We start from the raw sequence: 27,873 nt of genomic DNA, 5'->3' as shown, positions 1-27,873 counted from the left end.
AGACCAGCCTGGCCCAACATGACGAAAGCTCCATCTCTACTAAAAATACAAAAATTAGCTGGGTGTGGTGCATGCCTATAGTCCCAGCTACTTGGGAGGCTGACGCAGGAGAATGGCTTGAAACTGGGAGGTGGAGGTTGCAGTGAGCCGAGATCACACCACAGTACTCCAGCCTGAGCAACAGAGCAAGACTTCATCTCAAAAACAAACAAAAACAGCGGTATAGCTGGGCACGGTGGCTCACGCCTGTAATCCCAGCACTTTGGGAGGCTGAGGCAAATGGATCATTTGAGGTCAGGAGTTCGAGACCAGCCTTACCAACATGGTGAAACCCCGTCTCTACTAAAAACACGAAAATTAGCCAGCATGGTGGAGAACACCTGTAACCCCAGCAACTCAGGAGGCTGAGGCAGGAGAATCATTTGAGCTCAGGAGGCAGAGGTTGTGGTGAGCCAAGATGGTGCCACTGCACTCCAGCCTGGGCAATGGAGTGAGACTCTGTCTCAAACAAATCAGCAAACATGGGTATCTGGCCAAGCACAGTGGTTCACACCTGTAATCTCAGGACTTTGGGAGTCCAAGGTAGGAAGATCACTTGAGTCCAGGAGGCCAAGACCAGCCTGGGCTGGCCGAGCGCTGTGGCTCACACCTGTAATTCCAGCACTTTGGGAGGCCCAGGCAGGAGGATTGCTTGAGGCCAGGAGGTTGAGACCAACTCAGGCAACATAGCGAGACCCCATCTCTACAAAAAATACAAAAATTAGCTGGGCGTGATGGCATGCAGGTGGCGTGCCTGGCATGGATACTGACTGCGACTCCAGCTGCTCAGGAGAGTAGGGTGGGAGGATGGCTTAAGCCTGGGAGGTTGAGGCTGCTGTGAGCTGTGATTGGGAGAACTGCTTGAGCCCAGGAGTTTGAGACTAGCCTGGGCAATGAAGCAGAACTCCATCTCTTAAAAAAAAAAAAAAGTATTGGCACTATCTTGGCTCATTGCAACCTTCACTTCCCAAGTTAAAGTGATTCTCCCACCTCAGTTTCCCAAGTAGCTGGGACTACAGGCGTGCGCCACCACGCCCGGCTAATTTTTGTATTTTTAGTAGAGACGGGGGCTTACCATATTGGCCAGGCTGGTCTTGAACTCCCGACCTCAGGTGATCTGCCTGCCTCTGCCTTCCAAAATGCTGGGATTATAGGCATGAGCCACCGTGCCGGGCCAAAAATAAAAATAAAAAAAAAAAAAAAAAGAAAAAGAGAAAAGAATTCTTTGGAGCATGGTGGAGAGTCAGGCTGGGAGCAGGGGAGGAGCCACAGGGCCGCAGGACCCCAGGTCAACAGCACGCCTGTCCCCACCCCCTCCTTCAAGCTCTGGGAGGCAGTGACCTCACGCTACTTGCTATCACAATATTTACCAACAGCACTGCAATTGAGCCAGGCAGCTTGGCAATTATAATCATGTTATCATTATTGCTGATAATTCTGATCGTAAGCATAAATTATAAACAGGATCAAGGCGCAGCGGGTAGGAGCCGGTGGCGGGGACACCTCTGGGAGGGGGTAGGAGCCGGCAGTGGGGACACCTCTGGGAGGGTGTGGGCGTGAGACAGGCCTCGCTTCCTACTCGGCCCCTCCTGGCCCCTCCTGCTTCTGGCCAAGTATTTCCTCCTGAGGTCCGGCCCAAGGATACTGACCATGACTCCAGGTGGCCTTTTCCCGCCGGAGTCCTGACCACCTCTCACAGAGCCCCCCATGCCACACACACACTATTAAGGTACAATTATTACGGAGACAGTCGTTCCAAATTGATCTTTCAGTTACTCCACAGCTGCAACCATGGAGACGGCCCCAGCTCAATTACATGCCTCTCTCTGTTCTTTAAAGATTGCAGCGGAGGAGACTCAGAGGAGAATGAGGCAGTGGTACCGGGCGCAGGGACGCCGGGAGGCCAGGGGACGGAGGCAGAGACGCATGGTGGGGAACGGCAGAGAGCAGGGCACATGGAGACCCCCAGAGAGAGAGAGAGACAGAGACGGCGGGACGAACCAAAGAGAGAGACGCTCAGATACCCCAGGAGAGACACAGACCCAGAGACAGAGAGACAACAGACCCAAGTTAGCTGGGAGAGGTACAGGCTTAGAGATGGAGGTGGGGGATGACAGACAGCTGATGTGGTCAGACAGACACAGGCAGAGAGATTCAGAGCGAGAGGGCTGGACAGCAAGAATCAGAGACCAAGGCGGAAACAAGGGACTAGAACCCTGCTACATCCTCTACATCTTTTTAATTCTCTGAAGACAAGGTCCAGCTTTATCATGCAGGCTGGAGTGTACTGCTGGGATCTTGGCTCAGTGCAGTCTCCACCTCCCGGGCTCAAGCCATCCTCCCTCAGCCTCCCAAGTAGCTGGGACTACAGGCATGAGCCACCATGCCCAGCTAATTCTTGTATTTTTAGTAGAGATGGGGTTTCACCATGTTGCCCAGGCTGGTCTCAAACTCCTGGGCTCAAGAGATCCTCCTGCCTCGGCCTCCCAAAATGTTAGGATTACAGGCGTGAGCCACTGCGCCTGGCCACCCCACTACATCTTACATTAAGAACTGCATAAAAGACAGCTACAAACAGCGGGAGAGAAACAGAGAAAAATAGACCGAGTCACCCGACAGCGGGCCGACGAGGACTGTTCATTCATTCACACATGCATTTGTTCATGCAACAAATATCTGCAGAGCCTGCCATAGTCGGTGCCGGGAACTGGGGACACCAAGGTGCTCACGGGCCCCTCAAATCTGCGCTCACACAGAGCTCACAGTTTAACAGGTGAAACAGACAGGGATCAAATAGGCACTCGAGCAACAAAAAGTTTTCTTTTCTTTTTTTTTTTTGAGATGGAGTCTTGCTCTGTTGCCCAGCCTGGAGTGCAGGGTGCCATCTCGGCTCACTGCAACCTCCACCGCTCAAGTTCAAGTGATTCTCCTGCCTCAGCCTCCCAAGTAGCTGTGACTACAGGCACCAGCCACCACCATGCTCAGCTAATTTTTATATTTTCAGTAGAGAACAGGGTTTCTCCATATTGGCTAGGCTGGTCTCGAGCTCCTGACCTCAGGTGATCCACCCACCTCGGCCTCCCAAAATGCTGGATATAGGCATGAGCCAATGTGCCCAGCCCATGCAACATAAAATTTTCACTGGGATTGGGCGCAGTGGCTCACACCTGTAATCCCAGCACTTTGGGAGGCCGAGACAGGAGGATTGCTTGAGGCCGGGAGTTTGGGCCCAGTCTGTACAACATGGTGAGACCTCATCTCTACAAAACATAAAATAATTAGCTTGGCATGGTGGTGCGTACTTATAGTCCCAGCTATTAGAGAGTCTGAGGCAGTAGGATCACCTGAGCCCAGGAGGTCAAGGCTGCAGTGAGCCATGACTCCGCCTCTGCATTGCAGCCTGAGCAACAGAAAGAGTTATCACTTGGTGGAGCGGCCTGGGGAGGTGGTCAGGAGGGCTGAGAGCTGGATGAGGAGCATCTGGGTGGAGGCAGAGTGAACCAAAAACATCGTGTGAGGGCCACTCTCACTCAGTAATGGAAAGCAAAGGTTTGGATCCAAAGTTCTGGAATTACAGGCATGAGCCACCTCGCCTGGCCCTCAGAAAGAAATATTCTAGCAGGCCGGGTGAGGTGGCTCACGCCTGTAATCCCAGGACTTTGGGAGGTTGAGGCAGGAGGATCACTTGAGGTCAGGAGTTCGAGACCATCCTGGCCAACACGGTGAAACCCCATCTCTACTAAAAATACAAAACATGAGTTGGGCGTGGTGGTGCAAGCTGTAATCCCAGCTACTTGGGAGGCTGAGGTAGGAGAATCGCATGGACCTGGGAGGTGGTGGCTGCAATGAGCCGAGATTGGGTGCCACTGCATTCCAGCCTGCATGACAGAGCGAAACTCTGGCTCAAAAAGAAAAAGAAAAAGAAATTTCGTGTGAGATGTGGTCTCATTACGTTGCTCAGGCTGGTCTCAAATGCCCGGCTTCAAGCAATCCTCCCACCTGTCAGTCTTCCAAAGTGCTGGGATTACAGGTGTGAACCACCGTGCCCAGCCTGCTCATGAGGAAAATGTGAGGAGCAGTGACCTTGCTCCCCGCTTGTCCCAGCTCATCCCAGCTCAGGCACCTCTCCGAGCCTCTGCCTTCCTCAGCATGGACATGATGCTATCAGGCCCTCATTGGAGATTCATTGAGATAATACATGTCAAGTTCTTTTGTTTTGTTTTTGAGACGGAGTTTCACTCTCGCCACCCAGGCTGGAGTGCAGTGGTACGATCTTGGCTCACTGCAACGTCTACCTCCTGGATTCAAGTGATTCTCCTGTCTCGGCCTCCCTAGTAGCTGGAACCACATACATGCCACCATGCCCAGCTAATTTTTTTTTTTTTTAAATTTTAGTAGAGACGGTGTTTCACCATATTAGCCAGGCTGATCTCGAACCCCTGACCTCAGGTGATCCGCCCACCTTGGCCTCTCAAAGTGCTGGGATTACAGGCATGAGCCACCACACCCAGCCTCAGGTAAAGTCTCTAGCAGCAACAAATTAGAGTCAGCATTACTGTCTGCTGTTACTATTAGCATTTTCTTTTCTTTCATAGTCTTTTATTTTCTTTTTGAGGTGGGCTTTTACTCTGTGGCCCAGGCTGGAGTGCAGTGGTGCTATCTCAGCTCACTGCAGCCTTGAACCCTGGGCTCAAGCGATCCTTCTGCCTCAGCCTCTCGAATAGCTGGGATTACAGGCATGCGCCACCATTTTTTTTTCTTTGTAGAGATGAGGTCTTACTACGCTGCCCAGGTTGGTCATGAATTCCTGGCTTCAGGTGATCCTCTCACCTTGGCCTCCCAAAGTGCTGAGGTTACGGGCATGAGGGGTGACTCCCGGCACCATGTCCTATTTTTGAAGACTAAATAGGCTGGGCACGGTGGCTCATGCTTGTAACCCCTGTACTTTGGGAGGCCGAGGTGGGCCGGTTACCTGAGGTCAGGAGTTCAGGACCAGCCTGGTCAACATGGTGAAACTCCATCTCTACTAAAAATACAAAAATTAGCTGGGCGTGCGTGGTGGTGGGCGCCTGTAATCCCAGCCACTTGGGAGGCTGAGGCAGGAGAATCACTTGAACCCAGGAGGTGGAGGTTAAAGTGAGCTGAGATTCTGCCACTGACTCCAGCCTGGGCAACAAAGAGTAAAACTCCATCTCAAAAAAAAAAAAAAAAAAGAATAAATAGCAATGTATCAGATAAACTCATTGTCCTGAAAAGACAGGGAAAGCCAGAGAGAGAGGAAAAAGGGACAGCGGGTGTCCGGCCAGGAGCCTGGAGGTCCACACACTGCCTCCACACGCTCCTGGACCACCGTGGATTTGCCCTGCGTTTGGGGTCCCGCAGTTTGCTCCCTGGAGGCTATTGGGTTCCCCTCCTCACCTTTCGTCCTTTGTGGTCACCTCTGGAGCAGCAAAGTCCCAGGTTCCCTGTGAAGTTGCCCCCAGGTCCAGAGAATGGTCACCTTGTTGGGGATGACAGGGTGGTCCCTCTACCTGTCCCTGGTCCTCTTGGCATCTTACCTTCGAGGAACCAAGTGAGAGGTGGGAGAAGTGGTCCAGGATTGGGGGAAATAAAGTGATGCTTATAGGAGGTCAGGGACCAGGGCGTGAACCAGAACGCCAGGGAGCAGAAGGCTTGGTTCATATGGGCATCGCTTTCCCGTGGCCGGTTCTGCACTGGGCCAGGAGGAAGAGGCCAGCTCGTGCCTTAGGAGTTCCTTGGCTGATAGAGAGATGAAGCCCAGGTACACACTCGCTTCTGGAAATGACCTGCGTCCTGTGTTCCCATCTGCAAAATGGGACAGTCCCGCCCACCGGCCAGAGGGTGGTCAGTAAGTTTCAGCGAGCAAGGGCGTGGATGGCAGAAGCTCTGCCAGGCTGTGACGGCGTGGATGGCAGAAGCTCTGCCAGGCTGTGACGGCGTGGATGGCAGAAGCTCTGTTCCTGCGACTGCGAGGCAAGTGATGAGGAAGGCGTGAGAGAGGCCTCAGTTTCCATATCTGCGTAGTGGGGGACCTGGCCAGGTCTGGAAGAGGGTGATGAGGCAGCGTCCACAGGAGAAGAGCTGGGGCTTGTGCGGGGCAGACGTGACTGGAATCTGTGGGTTCTTTGGGGTAAGGAGGGTTGACGAAAGGAAAATCTCCTATGGATGGGGAGGCGCCACTGGCAAGAATTCCTTTTTTTTTTTTTAACAAGAGCTCACACTGTCGCCCAGGCTACAGCACAGTAGTGCAGTCACAGTCCATGGTCCCTGCAGCCTTGACTTCCCCAAGCTCAAGCGATCCTGTCACTTCAGCCTCCTAAAGTGCTGGGATTACAGGTGTGAGCCACTGCGCCTATCCAGAACCACCTCACCTCACCTTTCCTTTCTTCTCCTCTCCTTTCCTTTCCTGCCTTTTCTCTCTCTCTCCTTCCTTCCTTCGACAAGGTCTCACTATGTTGCCTAGGCTGCCCTCAAACTCCTATGCTCAAACAGTCCTCCCACCCCGGCCTCCTAAAGTGCTGGGATTACAGGTATGAGCCACTGCACTGGCCAGAATCTCACCTCTCCTCTCTTTTCTCCTCTCCTCTCCTTTTTCCCTCCCCTCCTCTGAAACCCCGTCTCTACTAAAAATACAAAAATTAGCTGGGCATGGTGGTGCGTGCCTGTAGTCCCAGCTACTCGGGAGGCTGAGGCAGGAGAATTGCTGGAACCCAGAAGGCGGAGGTTGCGGTGAGCCGAGATCGCGCCATTGCACTCCAGCCTGGGTAACGACAGCGAAACTCCGTATCAAAAAAAAAAAAATTTTTTTTTAAATTAAAAAATGTCAAATAAAACTATTTCTCTACTGCAACACAGTGGTCTCAGTGAATTCCTGTGCCGTGGCAGGAAGAAGGCGATTACACTGGGCCCCCTGGACATATACCAGGCCCTTGGTGAGGGTTAACTTTGGCTGACCAGTCTCCTCCGGGAAACCCACATGCCCATCAGACTGAGAGCTCCTCCTGGGCAGGCCTCGTCTGCAGTGCCCAGCACAAGGCGGGACACAGAAGGGTCCTCATGCCCACAGAGGGTATTGAGCAGTGTCAGGGTTGGGAAAGGGGTCACTGATGCTCTCTTCATCCCACGCTGCCCTCCTGTGGTAAGGGGACATCTCGAAGCACCCTCCTGTGTGGCCCCCTGGGACCCAGGTCCTCTCCCACCCTGCCTCTTTCTCTTTTTGTTTTTGTTTTTTGAGACTAAGTGTCGCCCAGGCTGGAGTACAATGGCATGATCTCAGCTCACTGCAACCTCCACCTCCCAGGTTCAAGTGATTCTCCTGCCTCAGCCTCCCGAGTAGCTGGGATTACAGGTTCCCGCCACCACACCTGGATGATTTTTTTTTTTGAGATGGAGTCTCGCTCTGTAGCCCAGGCTGGAGTGCAGTGGCACGATCTTGGTTCACTGCAGCTTCTACCTCTTAGGGTCCTGGTTCAAGCAATTCTGCCTCAGCCTCCCAAGTGGCTGGGATTACAGGCACGCACCACCATGCCCAGCTAATTTTTGTATTTTTGGTAGAGATGGGGTTTCACCATGTTGGCCAGGCTGTTCTCGAACTCCTGACCTTATGATCTGCCCGCTTTGGCCTCCAAAGTGCTGGGATTCCAGGCGTGAGCCACAGCGCTCGTCCCCTGCCTCTTTCTCTAATCACCTGTGTGACCTTGGGCAAGTCAGTTCCCTTCTGTGGGTCTCCACTTCCCTTCTCCTGCAGCTTCTCACTGGACCACGGTGTGGCCCCCATGGCAAATAACCCTGGTGATTGGCCCTTCTAGGTGCTAGGTTTGTTACATTTAAGTTCTCTAAGCCTTGTGCTAAGCCTCCAAGGTGGGTACTATTGGCCTCATGTTACAGGGGGTAAAGTCACGTGTTTAAAGACATGTAGCCCTGGCCAGGTGCGGTGGCTTACGCCTGTAATTCCAACACTTTAGGAGGCCAAGGTGGGCGGATCACCTGAGGTCAGGAGTTCGAGACCAGCCTGGCAAATATGGCGAAACCGATCTCTACTAAAAATACAAAAATTAGCTGGGCCTGATGGTGGGCGCCTGTAAACCCAGCTACTCAGGAGGCTGAGGCAGAAGAATCGCTTGAACCCAGGAGGCAGAGGTTGGAGTGAGCCAAGATCTCACCACCGCACTCCAGCCTGGGTGACAGAGTGAGACCTTGTTTCCCCCCTAGCCCAGAAAAACAGAAAAGACATGCAGCTCTGTCAGTGGCGCTGCTGGATCTGTGAGAAAGGACAGAGCTGCTGTACACTGACCCTACCCCCATGATGTCTGCACCAGCGCAGTGCCAGGGCTAAGGCATGCCCTCTGTGCGCCCAGTTGGTTTCAAGGCAAAATGTTTCTCTGACCCCAAGGCATCCACTCCAGGGCTTGGAGGAACTGAGAGTTGGTAGAGAAGCATTGGTGTGTGCTCAATACTGCCCTCTGCAGGTAGAATCCGGAACAGGGGTGAGCCAAAGGAGTGCTCTGGGTGACCTCTCTGCTCCCCAAGAGCCAGCCAGCCTGACTCCCAGCCTCACCCAGGCAGAGACCAGGGGGCAGTGTGGTACAGCACTGGCACGTCTAGGCCCCGCTTGGCCACCTCTGGGAATGACATCTGGCTCCACATGCGCTGTGCATCCTAGGCCAAGTCAGCCAGCCTCTCTGGGCTTCAGCTTCCACATCTGTAACATGAAGCTGGCATTGTAAGATTGCTATGACAGTCAAATGACACACGACAGAGGATAAACGTCTTGTGTGGCGTGCGGTGCGTCGTAAGGGATCAAGGATCGTTCTCGATTGTTTAATTTGTTGGTTTCCTCTAGTCCAATCAGGGGTTTTCGCTTGAATTGCTCTTCCTAAGGACAAGGTCAAGATCGTTCACACTGTTGCCGCGTTCAGTTCCTTTTCCTGAGAAGGACGACGGCGGCTCCCTTCACAGAGAGAGGAGCTTAGTTGAAAATTGTTCCGTCACTGCTCCCCACTGGAGCAAACACCGCCAGGCACCGTGGCTCACCCACTTGAGGAGCGCCATTGCACTCCAGCCTGGGTAACAAGAGCGAAACTCCATCTCAAAAAAAAAATTTTTTTTTTGAAACAGAGTCTTACTCTGTCACCTAGGCTGGAGTGCTGTGGTGTGATCTCAGCTCACTGCAACCTCTACCCAGGTTTGAGAGATTCTTATGCCTCAGCCTTCTGAGTAATTGGAATTACAGGTGCCTGCCACCACTCCTGGCTAATTTTTGTATTTTTAGTAGAGACAGGGTTTCATTGTGTTGGCCAGGCTGGTCTTAAATGCGTGGCCTCAAGTGATCCACCCACCTCTACCTTCCAAAGTGTTGGGATTACTGGCATCAGTCACCACACCTGTCCTAGTTTTTGAGACAAGTCTCACTCTGTCACCCAGGCTGGAGTGCAGTGGCTCAATCTCAGCTCACTGCAACCTCTACCTCCTCCTGGGTTCCAGCAATTCTCATGCGTCAGCTTCCTGGGTAGCTGAGATTACAGACATGCACCACCACGCCCGGCTAATTTCTGTATTTTTAGTGACGGGGTTTCGCTGTGTTAGTCAGGCTGTTCTTGAACTCCTGACCTAAAGCGATCCACCCACCTTGGCCTCCCAAAGTGCTGGGATTACAGGCATGAGCCACTGAGCCCTGCCAAGAGAGTGTTATTAATGCCGAGCTGGCCAAGCAGTAGGACCAGAATTATTACTCAAACGAATCTCCCCAAGAATGCAGAGGCTAGGGTTTTTATGGATAATTTGGTGGGCAAGGGCCCAGGGAATGGGTACTGCTGATTGGTTGAGGAGGAAATCACAGGGTGTGGCAAACGGTCCCTATGCTCTGAGTCTGTCTCTGAGTGGGGGCCACGGGATGGGCCGAGTCATGAGTCACACAGGTCCAGGTGAGTCAGTCAGCTGCCAGAATTTGAAAGTCTGAAAAACATCTGAGAAGACCAATCTCAGTTTCCACAATAGAGATGCTATCTACAGGAGGAAGAGGGGAACTCACAAACCTTGTGAACTCTGGCCACATGACTCCCGGGTAGTCAGAGATTATAAAAACATGCCTGGGTTTTAGCAGAATCCAGGCCCCTCCCATAATCCTAATCTCATGGCCTCTCCTTTTTTTTTTTTGAGACAGAGTTTTGCTCTGTCGCCCAGGCTAGAGTACAATGGTGCCATCTCGGCTCACTGCAACCTCCACTTCCCGGGTTCAAGTGATTTCTCCTGCCTCAGCCTCCCGAGTAGCTAGCATTACAGGTGTGCACCACCACGCTTGGCTAATTTTGTATTTTTAGTAGAGATGGGGTTTTTCCATGTTGGTCAGGTGGGTCTTGAACTCTCGACCTCAGGTGATCCACTTGCCTTGGCCTCCCAAAGTGCTGGGATTACAGGCGTGAGCCACCGCGCCCAGCTCTTAGGGCCTTTCATTAGTTTTACGAAGATGGCTTTGGTCTCTGAGTAAAGAGCAGGTTAGGTCTAAGGAGTGACTGTTATTATCCTTGCTTCAAAGTTGAACTATAAACTAAATTCCTCCCCTCCTTAGCTTGGCCTATGCCCCGGAATGAGTGAGGACAGCCGCCCGTGAGGCTGGAAGCAAGATGGAGTCAGCCACGCTAGACTTCGCTCACTGCCTTAATCTCAGCAACCACAGTTTTGCAAGGAGGCCACGGGGAGAGCTTGTAGGTTCTGCCGGGACCTGGGAGATTCTCAATCTATGTTTGGCTGTTCTCCTAAGACAGAAGCTCCCTGGGGTTGGGGCCTGCCTGGGGTGAGTCTCTCCCTCCCTGCCATGCCCAGCCTAGCCAAGGCCTAGTTCAGGGCTCAGGGCACCACGTGGGGGAAGGAGTGAGGTCCTTGTGCTGAATTAGGATTTATGGCTTTGGGACCGGATGGGAGGTGCGCGCTCCGCTTCAGTAGGAGCGCTGCTGTGGCGTGTGTGTGGTTTGTGTGTGTGGTTTGGGGTGGGGGGAGGCAGGGGTAAAAGCCTATCAGAGGGAGGTCCCATCTCACAAGATGGGACCAAGAGTCCAGCTGGCTCTGCTGCGACTTTCGGCATGTCACAGCCTTCCTGCACATCTCAGGGGCGGGAGGGGGACAAAGGCTGTAAGAGGTACCTGGCCCAAGCGTTAGGACTAGAACCCGGGCCAGGCAGGAGTGACCAGCCGGGACGCTCAGGGCCTCCGCGCGTTCCAGCTGGGTGACCTTGACCCTCCAACTCCAGCCCCCTGCGCCCCTCAGCTCTCCCAGTGGTAGGGGGGGGCGGGGGGTAGGCGGGGGCGAGCCCAGGCTTTCTAATCCGGCGCTGGGTGGGGGGAACCGAGGGCGCCCCCGCCCCTCCCCGCAGGTCCGGGGCCCCGGGGTGCGGCGCGCTCTCCCCACCGCGGCGCCAGGTTCCCGGGGAGCAGGGGCGCGGGGTGGCGAGCGGGGGGGGGGCGCAGGGGCGCGGGGCGCGGGGCGCGGGGCGGGCTAATCCCGTATGTAAATGGCAGCCAATGGAGGGTGGTGTTGCGCGGGGCTGGGATTAGGGCCGGGGCGAATGGCTGGCAATCTTACTGGGATTACAGAACAAAGAGCCTCCCCGCGCTCCCGCTCTCCGCTCCGCTCCCCGCGCCGCCCCGCCCTCCGCCGCAGCCCGCGCCGGGGGTGGGGGCCGCCGAGTGCCAGCCCCCCGGCCGGCCGATCCCCCCCGCGCCCCCTCCCCGCGCCTCCCTCCCCGCCCTCGCCGCGCCGCCGTCCTCGCCTCCCTCTGCCTCTCCTTCCCCCATTCTCCCGGATTAATTAAGGAGGCAGCGGCAGGAGGCTGAGTCCTGGCCGCGGGCCGGGGCCGGGGCGCCGCTGGCAGGAGCGCTTGGGGATCCTCCAAGGTAGGAGAAACTTTTGCGGGGGGCGGACGCCGAGGCCCTTCTCCCCTTCCCCCCACCCCCGCCCCCGATCCCCTCCGCCTCCTCCGGGGGGCCCCCGCCCCTCCCCCTCTCAAGGTGTTACTGGAGCTGGGGCCGGCTTTTGGGTGCCCGGGGAGGCACGTGACTGGGATTATAATTCGGGCCGGGGGAGGGGAGGGACGGCCGCCCCCCACCTGCCCGGGAGGGGCCGGGAGCTGGGAGCTGTCACCCCTTCCCTCCTTGCCATCGGCCCTTCTGGAGGTGGGGGGCGTCCCGGGCCGGCGCCCGCAGGCTGCTGCAGTTGGCGAATGAGGTCAGTCGCGCTGCCCGCGGTGGCGGGCGCCGGGGTGGGAGCGGAGGGGGCTGGGAAGGCCGTGATCCCCGCCTTTCCCCCCCTCCGCCTTTCCCCTGGCTGGGCTGGCCCTTGGCCCGCGCCCCCTACTCCCAGGCGGGGATCCAGCCCAGCCAGGGTTGCCCCAGCAGGGTGGTTCCTGTTGGAGACACCCCCCCCCCAGGGGAGGGGACGGGTCTGTGTGTTGGTGGCCGCTGAACCCCGGGTGGAGGGGACTCAGAGGGTGGCAGTGCGGGGGAGCACAAAGGGTTCAGAGGAGTAAGTTGGGGGTACCCGGTCTGTGGGTGGTCTCTGAGTTCCTGCAGATGGGTGGAGAGGACAGAGGAGGGGCCGCTGAACACCCACCCGACCCGTCCTAAGTCCCTGGGCATGCGGGGCTTGACACCTCTCCTGGGCTCCCCACCCCTGGCCAGCAGCCAGGGAGTGGGACTCTGCCCGGCCTGGCATGGGCCCAGGGAAGGGGGACGCTGTACAGCCCAGAGTTCCACCCTCGTGGCTGTGCTGGAGGGGCTGGAGCTCTGGCATCTGGCCTGCTGACCCTGCCTCACCGGACCAAGGTCCCGCGATGGGAGTCTCCTGTGTCCCCATCCCAGCTGAAGTGAGGGGTGCTGGGACATAGGGGTCTCTCTGCAGGGCCCTTGGGGGGAGCACTGGGTCTTGGATGGAGACTGTGCTGAGGGTACCCCGGCATGGCCCTGGGCCTGGTGGGTGGAAGTGGAGGGCAGGCCCCCACAGTTTTTGGAGGAGTGGGCATTTGCGAGGGGTTCTCTTAGAGGAGGGGAGGGGTGTCTGGAAGCTACCCTGGCCCGCCGCTGCCATGGTCTGCCTGTGTGTCTGGGTCCCCTGTGGCCGGGACTGTTCACTCCTTGGCACTGGCCCGGGGCCTTGGGGCTTGGACGGTACCCCAAGCAGCTCATTTATTTCAGCAGTGTCATTCCAGAGGGGAAGGGCAGCAGCATCGATTATTTATTCGAAGCAGGAGGAGGTGGCTGGAGGTTGGTGGCTGCTGGCAGGGAGGGGCTGGATATAAGGTAGTTAGGTGGCCGTCATGAACCGCCCTATTTGGGGCCCAGAAGGGTGTGAGATAGACTCTGACCTCTTCTGAACAGGCACCTGCGGACCGAGGGACAGGCTTGGCCCCAAGGTGACAGGGCATCGGAACCCCCATCCTGCCTCTGGGGTGTGGGAGGCTCAAGTCCACACCTTGTTCTTCCATAGCCTGCTCTGAGGGTGACCTAGAAATTGGCAGGTCTGACTCAGAGGGTCCCACAGGACCCCACGGAGGAAAACGAGGAAGGAAGGGCTGAAACTCCGCAGCCACTCCGAGCCTGCACTCTTAAAATGTTCGAGAACTTCGGGCTGGCGGTTGTAAAACTGGGTCTTAAAGACAGCTTTGTAGGGGGCTCGCTAAACCTACTTAAAAGGACTGTTCTCTCCATGCTGGGAGAAGGGTCATTTATTTGCAGTATGCTAATCACAAATAATTGTTATCTGTTCATTGAAGGCAGCCCCCCGGGAGCCCAGCTAGCCTTCTGACGTGGGGGTAGTCGTCAGCGTGTGGTGTTTGGCAATAATCTGGCAGCCATAATCGAGGGGTCTTGGGGGCAGCTGTTTCTGCAGCCTGCTGGGTTCCAGAGGCCAGGCCATCCACAGTTTGGTGACAGCTTGGTTGTTGGACTGGGGGTCTCGTGGATGGTGGGTGACGGCCTGGGATATTTGTCCTAAGCATGACCTTGGAACCACAGACCCCAGCCCCGCCGTGATTCTCATTCAGGGTCCGTCTCGCCGTTTTCCTGAATGGCCTGACTTCCTCCCACCCCTGGCCTCTGCACACACACACACGGTTCCTCTTCTCTCGAGGGTTCTCCCTGCCCTTCCCCTGTGGAGGCTGGGGGGGCTTCCTTTAATGGCCCTGTGTGGCTGGGGTAGGGGTCAGCATGGGAGAATATGCCTCTTTTCCTCTCCTCCTTCATGACTTGGCCTGGCTGTGGTATCTTTGGGCTGAAGACTTCCTCGCCCTCAGGGCTGGCCATGGTACTACCTGTCTGTCCCCATCACATCCTCTCTCTCTCTCTTATTTTTTGAGACAGAGCCTTGCTTTCTCCCCAGGCTGGGGTGCGGTGGTGTGAACACAGCTCACTGCAGCCTCGAACTCCTGGGCTCAAGCCACTCTCCCACCTCAGCCTCCTGAGTAGCTGGGACCACGGGCAAGTGCCACCACACCTTAGCTAATTTTTTATTATTTGTAGAGACAGGGTCTTGCTGTGTTGCCCAGGCTGGTCTCAAACTCCTGGGCAAAAGCAGTCCTCCCACCTTGGCCTCCCAAAGTGCTGGGATGACAGGGGTGAGCCACCGCGCCCGGCCAACGTCGTTCCATCCTTTATCCCAGCATTGATCTCACTTAGATGTTTACATCTCTCTCCCCGATTGCACTAGGGACAGGTAGGGATAGAGGCTTGCTTCTCAAATGCTTCTTAAATGGCTACTTCTTGAATGAATGAATGAATGAATGAATGAATGAATGAATGAAATCCTGCTCTTGAGCCTTGACCCAAATGGCTAAGCAGACTCTCCTATTTTTCTGAAATGCTCGTATCTGGGGCAAGCTCCCCACCCTGGTAGGAGTCCCAAGGTCTCTCCGTGAACTTCTGGGGTCCCCTCTCTCCCCATGACCCCAGCCTGTGTCTTCTCCTGACCTTAACGTGGGGGCTTTGCTCCTCACGGTCGTCCTCTCTGTGTCTCTCAGTTCCCTGATTCTCACTGTTCCTAAGTATCTCTTTCTCAGATGTGTGGCAGCCAGAGTCACAGCCAGGTTCTTTGGTTCTTTGGGACAAGCCGGGGTGTGTGCCTAGCTCCATTCGGCCTGCAGAGGCTTTAAGGGACACCCATGGAACAAGACGTGCAGGGCCAATTTATAAACAGAGGAGCAGACTAGGAACAGGGCTTGGGACCCATGCTGAGTTCAGATTTTTTTTTTTTTTTTTGGAGAGGGAGTCTCGCTCTGTTGCCCAGACTGGCATGCAGTGGCGCCATCTCGGCTCACTGCAACCTCTGCCTCCCAGGTTCAAGAGATTCTCCTGCCTCGAGTGGCTGGGATTACAGGCATGCTCCACCACGCCCGACTAGTTTTTGTATTTTTAGGAGAGATGGGGTTTCATCACGTTGGCCAGGCTGGTCTAGAACTCCTGACCTCAAGTGATCTGCCCGCCTCTGCCTCCCAAAGTGCTGGGATTGCAGGCATGAGCTGCCACACCTGGCCCTGAGTTTAGCTTTGATTGAGGGGCTTCCAGGAGAATAGGGGGCCTCTAGGACAGGGACCCTTAGTGTGACTGGAAGGGAATTTCCCAAAGGAATTCATAGCAGCAGTGGAGTGGTGGGAAGGATGGTCTTCTGGGGGAAACAGGGATGCATGAACCTGGCCAGAAGAGTTTGATGTGACAGGTAGTTGCTGGGAGGGGTAACAGTCTCCAAGGTGTAGGTGCTGGGGGCTCCAGGCAGGGCCTCTCGGAAGCCCCTCAGCCCCATCTCATGGAAACATGTGCTTTTGCTGGTGCCATGGCTCACGCCTGTAATCCCAGCACTTTGGGAGGTCAAGGCAGGTGGATCACAAGGTCAGGAGATCAAGACCATCCTGGCTAACACAGTGAAACCCCCTCTCCACTTACAAAAAATTAGCCAGGCATGGTGGTGGGCACCTGTAGTCCCAGCTGCTTGGGAGGCTGAGGGAGGAGAATAGCTTGAACTTGGGGGGTAGAGGTTGCAGTGAGCCAAGATTGCGCCATTGCACTCCAGCCTGGGTGACAGAACAAGACTCTGTCATGTGCTTTCTGCCCAGGCTCCACACTCCAGAAGGGAGGCAGGACCCTGTCACTTTCTTGGCCTAGTTTGTGAGTTCTCAGCCAGGTATCTCCAGGTGTGGCAGAGCGGCTCTTGGGCTGCAGGGGGTGTGGTGACCTGGGTTCTGGAGGCCGAGAGCTTGGCTGGAAACCCCCTGGTCCATCACTTTTTTTTTTTTTTGATGGAGTTTCACTCTTGTCACACAGGCTGGAGTGGAGTGGCACGGTCTCAGCTCACTGCATCCTCTGCCTTCCAGTTTCAAGCATTCTCCTGCCTCAGCCTCCTGAGTAGCTGGGATTATAGGCGCACGCCACCACGCCCCTCTGAGTTTTGTTTTTTTGGTAGAGATGGGGTTTCTCCATGTTGGTCAAGCTGATCTCGAACTCCTGACCTCAAGCGATCACCCCGCCTTGGCCTCCCAAAGTGCTGGGATTACAGGCGTGAGCCACTGCGCCAGGCCCCATCATTACTTCTTCACCTACCCTATTTTGGAAGTTCTCTCTCCCCTCGTCCTGCAGAACTGATCCATCCTTGGTCCTGTTCCCTTCCTCTGGGTCAACCTGCACCTGGGTTTGTGGCTTTGTGAGTGTGCAGGGTCGTGCAGAATGGGGCCAGGGCCGTAAGAACCTGGGTTCTTGCCCTGGAAATTTGCCCATTTGAGATAAGTTAGGGCTGGTTGTAGTGGCCCACGCCGGTAATCCCAGCACTTTGGGAGGCCTAGGCGAGCAGATCACCTGAGGTCAGGAGTTCGAGACCAGCCTGGCCAACATGGTGAAACCCCATCTCTACTAAAAATATAAAAATAGCCAGGCTCTTTTTATAATCCCAGCTACTCGGGAAGCTGAGGCAGAAGAATCACTTGAACCCAAGAGGCGGAGGTTGCAGTGAGCTGAAATCGTGCCACTGCACTCCAGCCTGGGGGAAAAGAGCAAAACTCCATCTCAAAAAAAAAAAAAAAAAGGTAAGATACGTGTCCTGAACGAAATGGGTGAGGATACTTTATCTTACACGATCTTAGGGCTCCTGAGGGACTGTCCCAGGCAGTGAACAGAGCTCTCGTTTAGCCCCCTTCCTCTCGCCCCTGAGCTGGGGCCTGGCTGACCCGGAGCTATTCGTGTGCTCACCTGTTGCCCTCCTTCAGGACCACCTGCTTCGGGTTGCCAGATTTAGCAAATAAAAATAAGGATGCCCGGCTAAAATTGGATTTCAGACGAGCAAGGACTTGTGCAATATTTGGGATGAGCTTCTGGCTCAAAGTGAGCCATTGCTGATCTGTAGTAAGACTGAACTGGGGGGTCTTGCACTTTTATCTGGCAACCCCACAGCTGCTGCCTTTGGGGCGGTGGGACGGATAGGGGTTGGGGAGGGGCCAGAGGCGTGTGTGGCTGATCCTGGAGTTGGGATCAGGGCTCCACGGAGGCCCGGGGTAGATCTGGAATGAGTTTGAATCATGTGGAGCTCATTCACTGATTTGTGGCCTTTTTTTAAATTTTAATGTGTATTGAAATGAGGTCTCACTGTCACCCAGTGCAGTGGCGCAATCTTGACTCACTGCAGCTTCCACCTCCCTGGCTCAAGAGATCCTCCTGGCTCACTCAGTCGCCCGAGTAGCTGGGATCACAGGCACATACCACCATACCCGGCTAATTTTTTGTATTTTGGAGTTTCACCATGTTACTCAATTCCTGAGTTCAAGTGATCCCCCTGCTTCGGCCTCCCAAAGTGCTGGAATTACAGCAGTGAGCCACTGCACCCAGCCACCAGAGTCCTTTTTAATTTATTTTATTTTATTTTTCAAGACAGAGTCTTGCTCTGTCGCCAGGCTGGAGGGCAGTGGTGTGATCTTCGCTCACCGCCACCTCCGCCTCCCTGGTTCAAGTGATTCCCCTGCCTCAGCCTCCCAAGTAGCTGGGACTACAGGCACACACCACCACACCCGGCTAATTTTTGTATTTTAGTAGAAACAGGGTTTCACCATGTTGGCCAGGATGGTCTCGATCTCCTGACCTCATGATCCACCCACTTGGCCTCCCAAAGTGCTGGGATTACAGGCATGAGCCACAGTGCCTGGCCAAATTTTTATTTTATTATATTTTTTGAGACAGGGTCTGGCTCTGTTGCCCAGGCTGGAGTGCAGTGGTGTGATCCTAGCTCACTGCAGCCTCCAACATCTGGGCTCCATGTCACCCTCTTACCTCAGTTTCTGCAGGTGTGCACCACCCACCTAGCTAATTAAAAACATCAGCCACCGGGCGAGGTGGCTGACACTTGTAATCCCAGCACTTTGGAGGCTGAGGTGGGCGAATCACATGAGGCCAGGAATTTGAGACCAGCCTGACCAACATGGTAAAAACACAAAGACACAAAACTCATCTCTACTAAAAATACAAAAATTTCCTATATGAAGTGTCTGTATAGAAAAAAAAACCAAAACCAAAAACAAACAAACAAAAACACAAAAGTTAGCCGGGTGTGGTGCTGCACACCTGTAACCCCAGCTTACAGTAGGCTGTAAGCAGGAGGCTGAAGCAGGAGAATTGCTTGAACCTGGGAAGTGGAGGTTTCAGTGAGCGGAGATCGTACCTCTGCACAAAGTGAGACTCTGTCTCAAAAATAAAATTTTTTTTTTTAAGAGATGGGGTCTTACTGTGTTGTCCAGGCTAGCCTCAAGCTCCTGCCCTCAAGCAGTCCTGTCTCAGCTTCCTAAAATGATGGGATTACAGGCACCATCCTTCTAATGTCCTTGCTCGGGTTTTCTCCAGCCTGTGGCCTGAGGGTTTGGATCCCCTACTGGCCTGGGTGGCATGGAGGCTGTAGTCTAGGTGGTTGAGGGGTGCTCAGGGATCCCCAGTTTGGGAAGTCCTTGACCTCAGGGTTTTCTGGCCAGTGTGTTCCACACGGTGTATTCAGAGATGCTGGGAGGAGAGGGTGGGAAATTGCTGGAAACATCCTGTTAGACACCAAGTGCGATTTTCATTTAGGATTGGCAAGGCTGGGAGACGCTGCCTCGGGGGCGGTCATGGCCTTGAGGGGCTGGCCCCACACCTCGGAGGCTGCTGGGAATTCCTGCACTCCACGCAGGTTCTTAGCACCTGTGCTGCAGCCCCTGGGGTGAGGGGCATGGTGGGGAAGGCAGGGGCAGGGGTCACGGGGTCCACGTCTGCCTCCCCCCGCCTGGGCAGTTGCTTGGATGTAAAGGGAGATGGCTCTCCCCAACCTGCCTGGACCCTAGGGTGGTGCCGTTAGTCCAAGGGACTCCACAGTGTGGGTGTGTGGACCCCCCAGAGGCAAGTCAGTGGTGGAGACACGGTAGGAGGCCCGGTTTGAGGGCTTGGGGCTCTGGACACTTGAGGACGCAGAAGAGGCTGCATGGGTGGGGCGGGCGGGGAATCGGGGTGCAGCTTGGCCCTTTCCCCTCCTGTTCCCCGTGGCAGGGGGAGAGCCCTGCCTGTCTCTTAGGTGGCTGGCCGAGGATGGGCCTCTTTGCTGGCTGGCGGTGGCCCAGCAGGGTCTCACGGTGCGTTTTCTGGCGACTGGCAGAACCGCCATCAAAGCAAGTCCGTGGTTTTTGTTTATTTGTTTTTTTTTTTTTTTTGAGACAGAGTTTTGTTCTTTGTCCCCGAGGCTGGAGTGCAGGGGTGAATCCTGGCTCACTGCAACCTCCGCCGCCCGGGAGTAGCTGGGATTACAGGTGCCTGCTACCACACCTGGCTTATTTTTTTGTAGTTTTTTTTAGAAGAGATGAGGTTTCACCATGTTGGCCAGGCTGGTCTCGAACTCCTGACCTCAGGTGATCTGCCCCCCATTGGCCTCCCAAAGTGCTGGGATTACAGGCATGAGCCACCTCGCCCGGCCAAGTTCATATCTTTACTCCATCCGTCTGTCGTTTTACCAGCCAGTGAGAACCTTGGTGGGGCGTCAGGCCTGAAGGGGTCTCATTAGGTCCTGGTCCCCAGCCCCTGGCCGGCACGTGAGAAGGGCCCACTTTATATTTTATTCTATTTATTTTATTTTATTTATTTATTTGAGGCATGGTATCACTCTGTCACCCAGGCTGGAACTCAGTGGTGCGATCTCAGCTCATTGTAACCTCCACCTCCTGGGTTCAAGCCATTCTCTGGCCTCAGCCTCCCTAGTAGCTGGGATTATGGGTGCACGCCACCGCGCCCAGCTAATTTTTGTATTTTTAGTAGAGACGGGGCTTCTCCATGTTAGCCAGGCTGGTTTCGAATTCCTGACCTCAAGTGATCCGCCAACCTCGGCCTCTTAAAGTTCTGGGATTACAGACGTGAGCCACCGTGCCCGGCCCCACTTTATATTTTATTATAAATATCGTTGAGGGGTAAGCGCTATGCCATACCAGGAACTCGCCTGGCTCACACCCTCATGTCATTCAAGCCCTATGAAGACATAGAACAGCACTTTGGGAGGCTGAGGCGGGAGCGTGGCTTGAGGCCAGGAGTTTGAGACTAACATAGAACCATATAGCAAAACCCCCATCTCTACAAGAAGGAAAAAAATTAGCCAGGCAAGGTAGCCTGCTACTCAGGGACTAAGGCGGGAGGATTGCTTGAGGCCAAGAGTTTGAGACCAGCCTGGGCAACATAGCAAGACCCTGTCTCTTAAACAAAAATTAGCCAGATGTGATGATGTGTGCCTATAGTCCCAGCTAATTGGGAGGCTAAGGCAGGAGGATTGCTTTTTTTCAAAACTTCAAGAAGTTTTTTTTGAAGCCCATTTGTTCATCTTTGTCTCTTGTCCCAGCCCCAGCCACCACTGACCTGTCTTCTGAATATGGCTTTGCATTTGTAGAATGTCACATAAATAGGATCGTACAGTCCAGAGCCTCTGAATCTGGCTTCACACAGCTTGATGCATTTATCCGCATTGCTGGGTGCACGGGGAGCTGGTCCCTTCTGGTCCCTGAGTAGGGTTCCACGGTATGGATATGCCACATACCTCTAGCCACTGTCCTCTCTAGGGAAATCTAGCTAACCAGTTTGGCCAGCCCTGCATCATCTCGGGACCCCCCAGAAGAAGGTAGTTCCTCTTTCTCATTTTCACAAAGGCACCATCTGGCTGGCAGGGGGCCTGTGGCCTGCACCCCATCCCTACACTCCCCCCCCCGACCGGCATCAAGAGCTGACCCCAAGCCGGGGGAGCTGTTCTTCTCTGTCCTCAGAGCTGGAATTTCATCCTCTGTTTCTGGTGACTCATACCATGAGCCCCGCGATGAAATTACACCTGCCTGCCGCCACCCTCTGGGCCTCTGGCCCCACGCGATCCTCCCTTGCCATCCAGGTGGGCTCTGGAGTAATTGAGGCTGTGGGGGCCAGGACAGCTGGAGGTGGAGGGCGGGGCGCTGTCTGTGCCCTGGGGCGTCTCGCCAGTCTCCTAGGTGCCCCCACCTTCTGGGAGTCTGGGGGTTCCTGGTGAGGCGGCTCTGGTCTTCACTCCTGCAGCTGTTTAGCTTGGGGTAGAAATTCCATGTTGGCGTGAAATAAGAGCAGGACTTCTGCGGGTAGGGAAGGAGGGTGTGAGGCCGTGCTGCAGGCAGGATCGAGAGTTAGGGTCAAACGGGACAGGGCTGGCCGAGTGGTGTCACATCTCTGGACTTCAGTTTGTTCATCTTTTATTATTATTGTTATTTTGAGACAGGGTCTTGCTCTGTTACCCAGGCTGGAGTGCAGTGGCGCAGTCATAGCCTGCTGCAGTCTTGAACTCCTAGACTCAAGTGACTCAGCCTCCTGAATCACATGCAGGCACCTGCCACTACACCCAGCTGATTTTTTTTATTTTGTAAACACGGGGTCTCGCTGTGTTGCCCAGACCGGTCTGGAACTCCTGTGCTTAAGCAGTCCTCCCACCTCGGCCTCCCAAAGTGCTGGGATTAGAGGGGTGAGCCACTGTACCCGGCCCGTTTATCTTTAAATGGGTGAAGAGAACACTAGGTTTGCAGGACTGTGAGACTCAGCTGGGGTAATGTGAGCATGTAGATTTCCACGGAGCCCTGGAGGGCACCAGGGACCACCAAGGAGCAGGAGGTGGGGACATGTGAGGCTCAAGCCTCCTGTGCCCCTTTGGACCACAGTATGACACTTTTTTTTTTTTTTTTTTTTGAGACAGAGTGTCACTCTGTTGCCCAGGCTGGAGTCTAGTGGTGCAATCTTGGCTCACTCTGACCTCCACCTCCCCGGTTCAAGCAATCCTCCTGCCTCAGTCTCCTAAATAGCTGGGATTACAGGCACCTGTCACCACACCTGGCTAATTTTTGTGTTTTTAGTAGAGACAGGGTTTCTCCATGTTGGCCAGGCTGGTCTTGAAGTCCTTGGCTCAAGTGATCACCTGCCACGGCCTCCCAAAGTGCTGGGATCACAGACATGAGCCTGAGCCTCCGAACCCAGCTGGTTTTTACTGTTATTTAATTTGTTATTTGTGAAATCACTGTGGCCCTTCTCTGATGAGGGCTGCCCCAAGCAACTTCCCCCTGCACCCCACTCTTGCCTCCGACCCCTACACAGTCCCCTAAAGTCCTCAAAGACAGGACCCTGGGGCCAGCACTTGCCGGGAAGCCTGTGAAGAGGTTAGCCCTGTGCAGGAAGGAAGGCCGTTGGGTGCTCCTGGGTGGCTTCCTGTAGCAGACAAGACCCCCCGCCCGCCCACCCGGCTCCAGGGTGGTCCTGGCAGCTCCCTGTGACTCCCTCCGTCTGATGTCTCTCTCATGTTTATCCAGGAGCTGGTTTTTCAGGCATGGCTACATCTGCAGCAAGGCGCGCGCAGGGAGAGGCAGGGCCCTGGGGAAGGAGGGGGTCACCCCTGCTCCCCATGCACACCCTGGCTCCCAGCTGTGGGTGCAGCCCTCTGGGCAGGTGGGCAAACCACATCCTCCCTCTTTGATCCTGGTCCACACACACCTGCCTCAGGCCAGCAGCTCCCTGAGATACTCTCTTCTCAGCACATTCACAGGAGAGATGCTCCTGGTGGCCCTGGGTCAGAAGCCAGGGCTCCCTCACTTCACAGCAGGGTGCAGTGGAACCATCAGAGTCTTTAAAGGCACACACGCCTAGGTTCAAATCCCAGCCTGACCACTGAGCTGCTGTGTGACACAGGCAAGTGACTGTACCTCTCTGAGCCTCATCTGAACAAACAAGGATCGTTTTCTTATACAGTATGGCTGGGTTCTTGGGAAAATCAGTGTATTCCGTTTCGGGGAGCTAGCTGCCATCTTAGTGAAAAGCACTTTTTTCAGCTTGTCATGTGATGACCCCAGAAGCTGGCCCTGTAGGAGCCCCACTCCCCTGGACAGCAAATCCTGGACTCCATCATTCCAAGGTCTGTTCTTTTTTGTTGTTGTTGAGATGGAGTCCCGCTCTGTCGCCCAGGCTGGAGGGCATTGGCCTAATCTCAGCTCAATGCAACCTCCGCCTCCTGGGTTCAAGCGATTCTCCTGCCTCAGCCTCCTGAGTAGCTGGGATTACAGGCACATGCCACCACGTGCGGCTAATTTTTGTATTTTTAGTAGAGTCGGGGTTTCACCACGTTGTCCAGGCTGGTCTCAAACTCCTGACCTCAGGTGATCCACCCGCCTGGGCCTCCCAAAGTGTTGGGATTATAGGCGTGAGCCACTGAACCTGGCCCCGAAGATCTGTTCTTATCTTCTGCTTGTCCAGGACACAGCCCTCTGTCCATGAGGTGTGAGGTATGGCATGCCTCCGTTTCTTTTTTTTTGAGACAGAGTCTTGCTCTGTCACCCAGGTTATTGTGCAGTGGCAGGATTACAGGTGCCCAACACCATGCCTGGCTAATTTTTTGTATTTTTAGTAGAGACAGGGTTTCACCATGTTGCCCAGGCTGGGATCACAGGCGTGAGCCACCGCACCCGGCCAGCATCCCTAGGTTTCTGCTTCCACAAACTGGGAAAACCTCAAAGGTAGAACTGGTTGGTCCCCTCAGCCTGCGGACCCCTTACCCCTCAGGGTCACAGACATTCCACTTGTTAGAGGCCAGGCCTTTGTTCTGGGGCAGGGGCTACCTGTGGCTCCTTAGGGGATGGTTTTCTATTTTGTGTAAAAATACAAAAAAGTAGCCCGGCATGATGGTGGGTTCCTGTAATCCCAGCTACTTGGAAGGCTGAGGCAGGAGAATTGCTTGAACCTGGGAGGTGGAGGTTGCAGTGAGCTGAGATCTCACCACTGCACTCCACTAGACAGCAAGACTGACACTCCATCTCAAAAAATAAAATAATTTTAAAGAACAGTGCCACTCCCAGGTGTGGCTGATGGCAGCCTGCAGGAGAAGTGGCTTTCTGCAGGGCAGGATGGGCGGATTGGGGCACGGGTGTAGGATCAGACACAGGACATGGCAGTGAGGCTGTTGCACTGCTTCTGGGTGAAGATCTCTGTCAGGCCAGGCATGGTGGCTTATGCCTGTAATCCAGCACTTGGGGAGCCCAAGTCGGGTGGATCGCCTGAGGTTGGGAGTTCAAGACCAACCTGACCAACATGGAAAAACCCCGTCTGTACTAAAAATACAAAAATAGCTGGGCGTGGTGGCGCGTGCCTGTAATCCCAGCTACTCGGGAGGCTGAGGCAGGAGAATCGCTTGAACCTGGGAGGCGGAGGTTGTGGTGAACTGTGATCATGGCATTGCACTCCAGCCTGGGCAACAAGAGCAAAACTCCATCTCAAAAAAAAAAAACAAAACTCTATCTGACGGCCTCACTTCGAGGCAGCTTAGGGCTTTCCGTGGCTCCTGGAAAAGCTGCAGGCTGGGCATGGCGAGGCCCTGCCTGCGTCTCTCTGTGCCAGCCGCGATGAACTTGATCGTTTCTAGAATGTACCGTGCTCCGTCTTGCTTCCCGAACGCCGCTGCCTCTCCCTAGAGCATGCGTAATGTCCCCAGTCTGTGTTCCTGGGCTGATGCCTCATTGCAGGTCTCAGCTGGGATGTCACTTCTCGCTGCAAAGCTTCCCTGATCTGGTCTCCCTCCAGGTCATGCTAGGTGCCTCTCAGCCACAGCCAACGTCACAAACAAGACTCTAATTTCCCTTGTGCTTGTCTGTCACCTTCACAGACAGAGGGTCAGGGCCCCGTCATGGTGTTGTCCTCCGCATCCCTGTCCTTCTCAGCACCCTGCTTGGCACGGAGTGGGCGTCCGGTGCAACCTTGTTAAGTGAATCAGAAGCAAGCTCAGGGCCAGGCGCGGTGGCTCACGCCTGTAATCCCAGCACTTTGGGAGGCAGAGGCAGGTGGATCAACTGAGGTTGGGAGTTAGAGACCAGCCTGGCTGACGTGGAGAAACCCCGTCTCTACTAAAAATACAGAATTAGCTGGGCATGATGGCGCATGCCTGTAATCCTAGCTACTCAGGAGGCTGAGGCAGGAGAATTGCCTGAACCCAGGAGGCGGAGTTTGCGGTGAGCTGAGATCATGCCATTGCACTCCAGCCTGGGCAACAACAGCAAAACTCAGTCTCAAAAAAAAAAAGCAACCTCAGGTGGGCCCCCTCCCCTCCTCCACCCTTCCTTTTTTTCTTTTCTTTTTTTTGGAGACAGGGTCTCGCTCCGTTGCTCAGGATGAAGTGGTGCAGTGGCTCTATCTCATCTCACTGCAACCTCTGCCTGCTGGATTCAAGCAATTCTGCCTTAGCCTCCCGAGCAGATGAGATTGCATGCACCTGTCAACACACCGGCTAATTTTTGTATTTTTGTAGATATGGGGTTTCACCGTGTTGGCCAGGCTGGTCTCGAAGTCCTGACCTCAAGTGATCTGCCCCCTTCGGCCTTCCAAAGTGTTGGGATTACAGGTGTGAGCCCCTGCGACTGATCTCCCTCCATCCTTCAATCCCAACTCCTGTTGGGGCTCCTCCACCAACCCCAGGACCTGCCTCTGCTGACCTGGCAGTGGTGTTCAAAAGCATCCAGAGGGCAGTGGTGATGGCAGTGGGGGCACCTTGTCCCTGTGAGCTGGGTATAGCCCTATTTGGGGGGTTTCCCTCCAGGAAAGGCAGCTGATGTGTGCAGATAGCACAGGTGTGGAATGACAGAATAGTTCATCCTCTGGGCTATTTATTTATTTATTTTGTTTTGTTTCTGAGAGGGAGTGTTGCTCTGTCACCCAGGCTGGAGTGCAGTGGCATGATCTTGGCTCACTGCAGCTTCCACCTCCCGGGTTCAAGCAATTCTCCTGCCTCGGCCTCCTGAGTAGCTGGGGTTACAGGCATGTGCCACCACACCCAGCTAATTTTTGTATTTTTATTATTATTTTAATTATTACTATTTTTTTAACTTTTATTTTGAGTCAGAGTCTCGCTCTGTCACCCAGGCTGGGGTGCAGTGGCACAATCTCGACTCACTGCAACCTCCAACTCCCAAGTTCAAGAGATTCTCCTGCCTCAGCCTCCTGAGAGTAGCTGAGACTACAGGCACCCACCACTGCTCCTGGGTAATTTTTGTATTTTTAGTAGAGACAGGGTTTCACCATGTGGACCTGACTGGTCTTGAACTCCTGGCTTCAGGTGGTTGCCTCTGGGCCACTTAGACACACACGCTTGTGTGCATGCATGGGTGTGTATATGCACCTGTGTGTGAATTCCTGAGGCCACTGGTGGTGACAAGGCCTGATTACTTGACATTCCACTGAATCTTGACTGCCAGCCTGGAGCTTTACCCCTCAGCGTACAGAGCCCCCCGAATCCTGGTCATGGCAAAGAGGGGACCATCACTGTCACTTAGGGCTGCATTTGGCTACAGGTAATAAAAATCCCCACTGTAAATATAGTAAATACCTAAATGTTAAGCCAGGCCAGGTGTGGTGGCTCGGGCATGTAATTTTAGCACTTTGGGAGGCCAAGATGGGCAGATTGCTTGAGTGTAGGAGTTCGAGACCAGCCTGGGCAACATAGTGACACCCTATCTCTATAAAACATAAAAATATATATTTTTAAACATATGCATACATATGTATGTACGTATGTATGTATGTATGTACGTGTGTATGTATGTACGTGTGTATGTATGTATAAAGCCTGGCAGACTTTAGATAGTAAACCTGACAGTTAAAGAGGAGTTTATTCCTCATAAGAAAATATATAGTTGTGTATGTCTCTGTAGTCCCAGCTACTCAGGAGGCTGAGGCAGGAAAACCTCTGGAAGCTGGGAGGCAGAGGTCACAGTGAGCTGAGATTGCACCACTGCACTCCAGCCTGGCGACAGAATGAGACTCGGTCTCAAAAAAAAAAAAAAAGAAAAGAAAAAGAAAGAGAAAATATGGAAGGTATTTGGAGGCTGGGGTAGGAGCTCAGTGGGGCTTTTGGGGGTTCAGTGATTCTCTGAGGACTTGACTGTTCTCTACCATGTTGGGGTTTTTTTTTTTGTAAGTTTATTTAAAAACTATTCCTTTAAAGTGTATAATTTAGTGCTTTTTAAAATACACTCACAGAGTTGTGCAGCACCCATCACTGTCTAATTTCAGAGCGTTTTATCCTCCTAAGAATCTCCACCCATTAAGCAGTTGGCCCTCGTTCCCTCCTCCCCCATCCCCTGGCAGCCGCGAGTTTACCTTCCGTCTCTGTAGATGCGCCTATTCTGGGCGTTTCATGGAGATGGAATCATGTCATATGGGGGCTTTTGTGTCCGGCCTTTCTCTGGGAGTATTGTTTGTTCAAGGTTCCTCCGTACTGTGGCGTGAGTCAATGCTCCCATCGTCTTATGGCCAAATG

The 27,873-nt window shown here is 54.3% G+C and overlaps 1 protein-coding gene across 15 annotated transcripts in view; it reads left to right on the top strand.

Annotated features, from left to right (window-relative positions):
* The first annotated feature begins 10,661 nt into the window (after positions 1-10,661).
* The window catches only part of GTF2IRD1 (GTF2I repeat domain containing 1), a 139,152-nt gene continuing 121,940 nt past the window's right edge, over positions 10,662-27,873 (top strand). For 4 of the 15 annotated variants that reach the window (XM_078354525.1, XM_078354518.1, XM_078354515.1 and 1 more), the window contains exon 1: positions 10,662-10,763. In XM_078354525.1, the coding sequence (XP_078210651.1) occupies positions 10,683-10,763 (81 nt within the window). In that variant the 5' untranslated portion in view covers positions 10,662-10,682. Of the gene's footprint in view, positions 10,853-11,679; positions 12,280-27,873 lie in introns of those variants that run through there. The other 11 variants (XM_078354569.1, XM_078354561.1, XM_078354544.1 and 8 more) reach the window with 5 other exon arrangements.

This window comes from Callithrix jacchus, chromosome 2 (assembly GCF_049354715.1).
Source record: "Callithrix jacchus isolate 240 chromosome 2, calJac240_pri, whole genome shotgun sequence".
In the NCBI taxonomy this organism is placed as follows: Eukaryota; Metazoa; Chordata; class Mammalia; order Primates; family Cebidae; genus Callithrix; species Callithrix jacchus.
The sequence above is the reverse complement of the archived record's forward strand: the minus strand, read 5'-3'. Positions and strand labels throughout refer to the sequence as shown.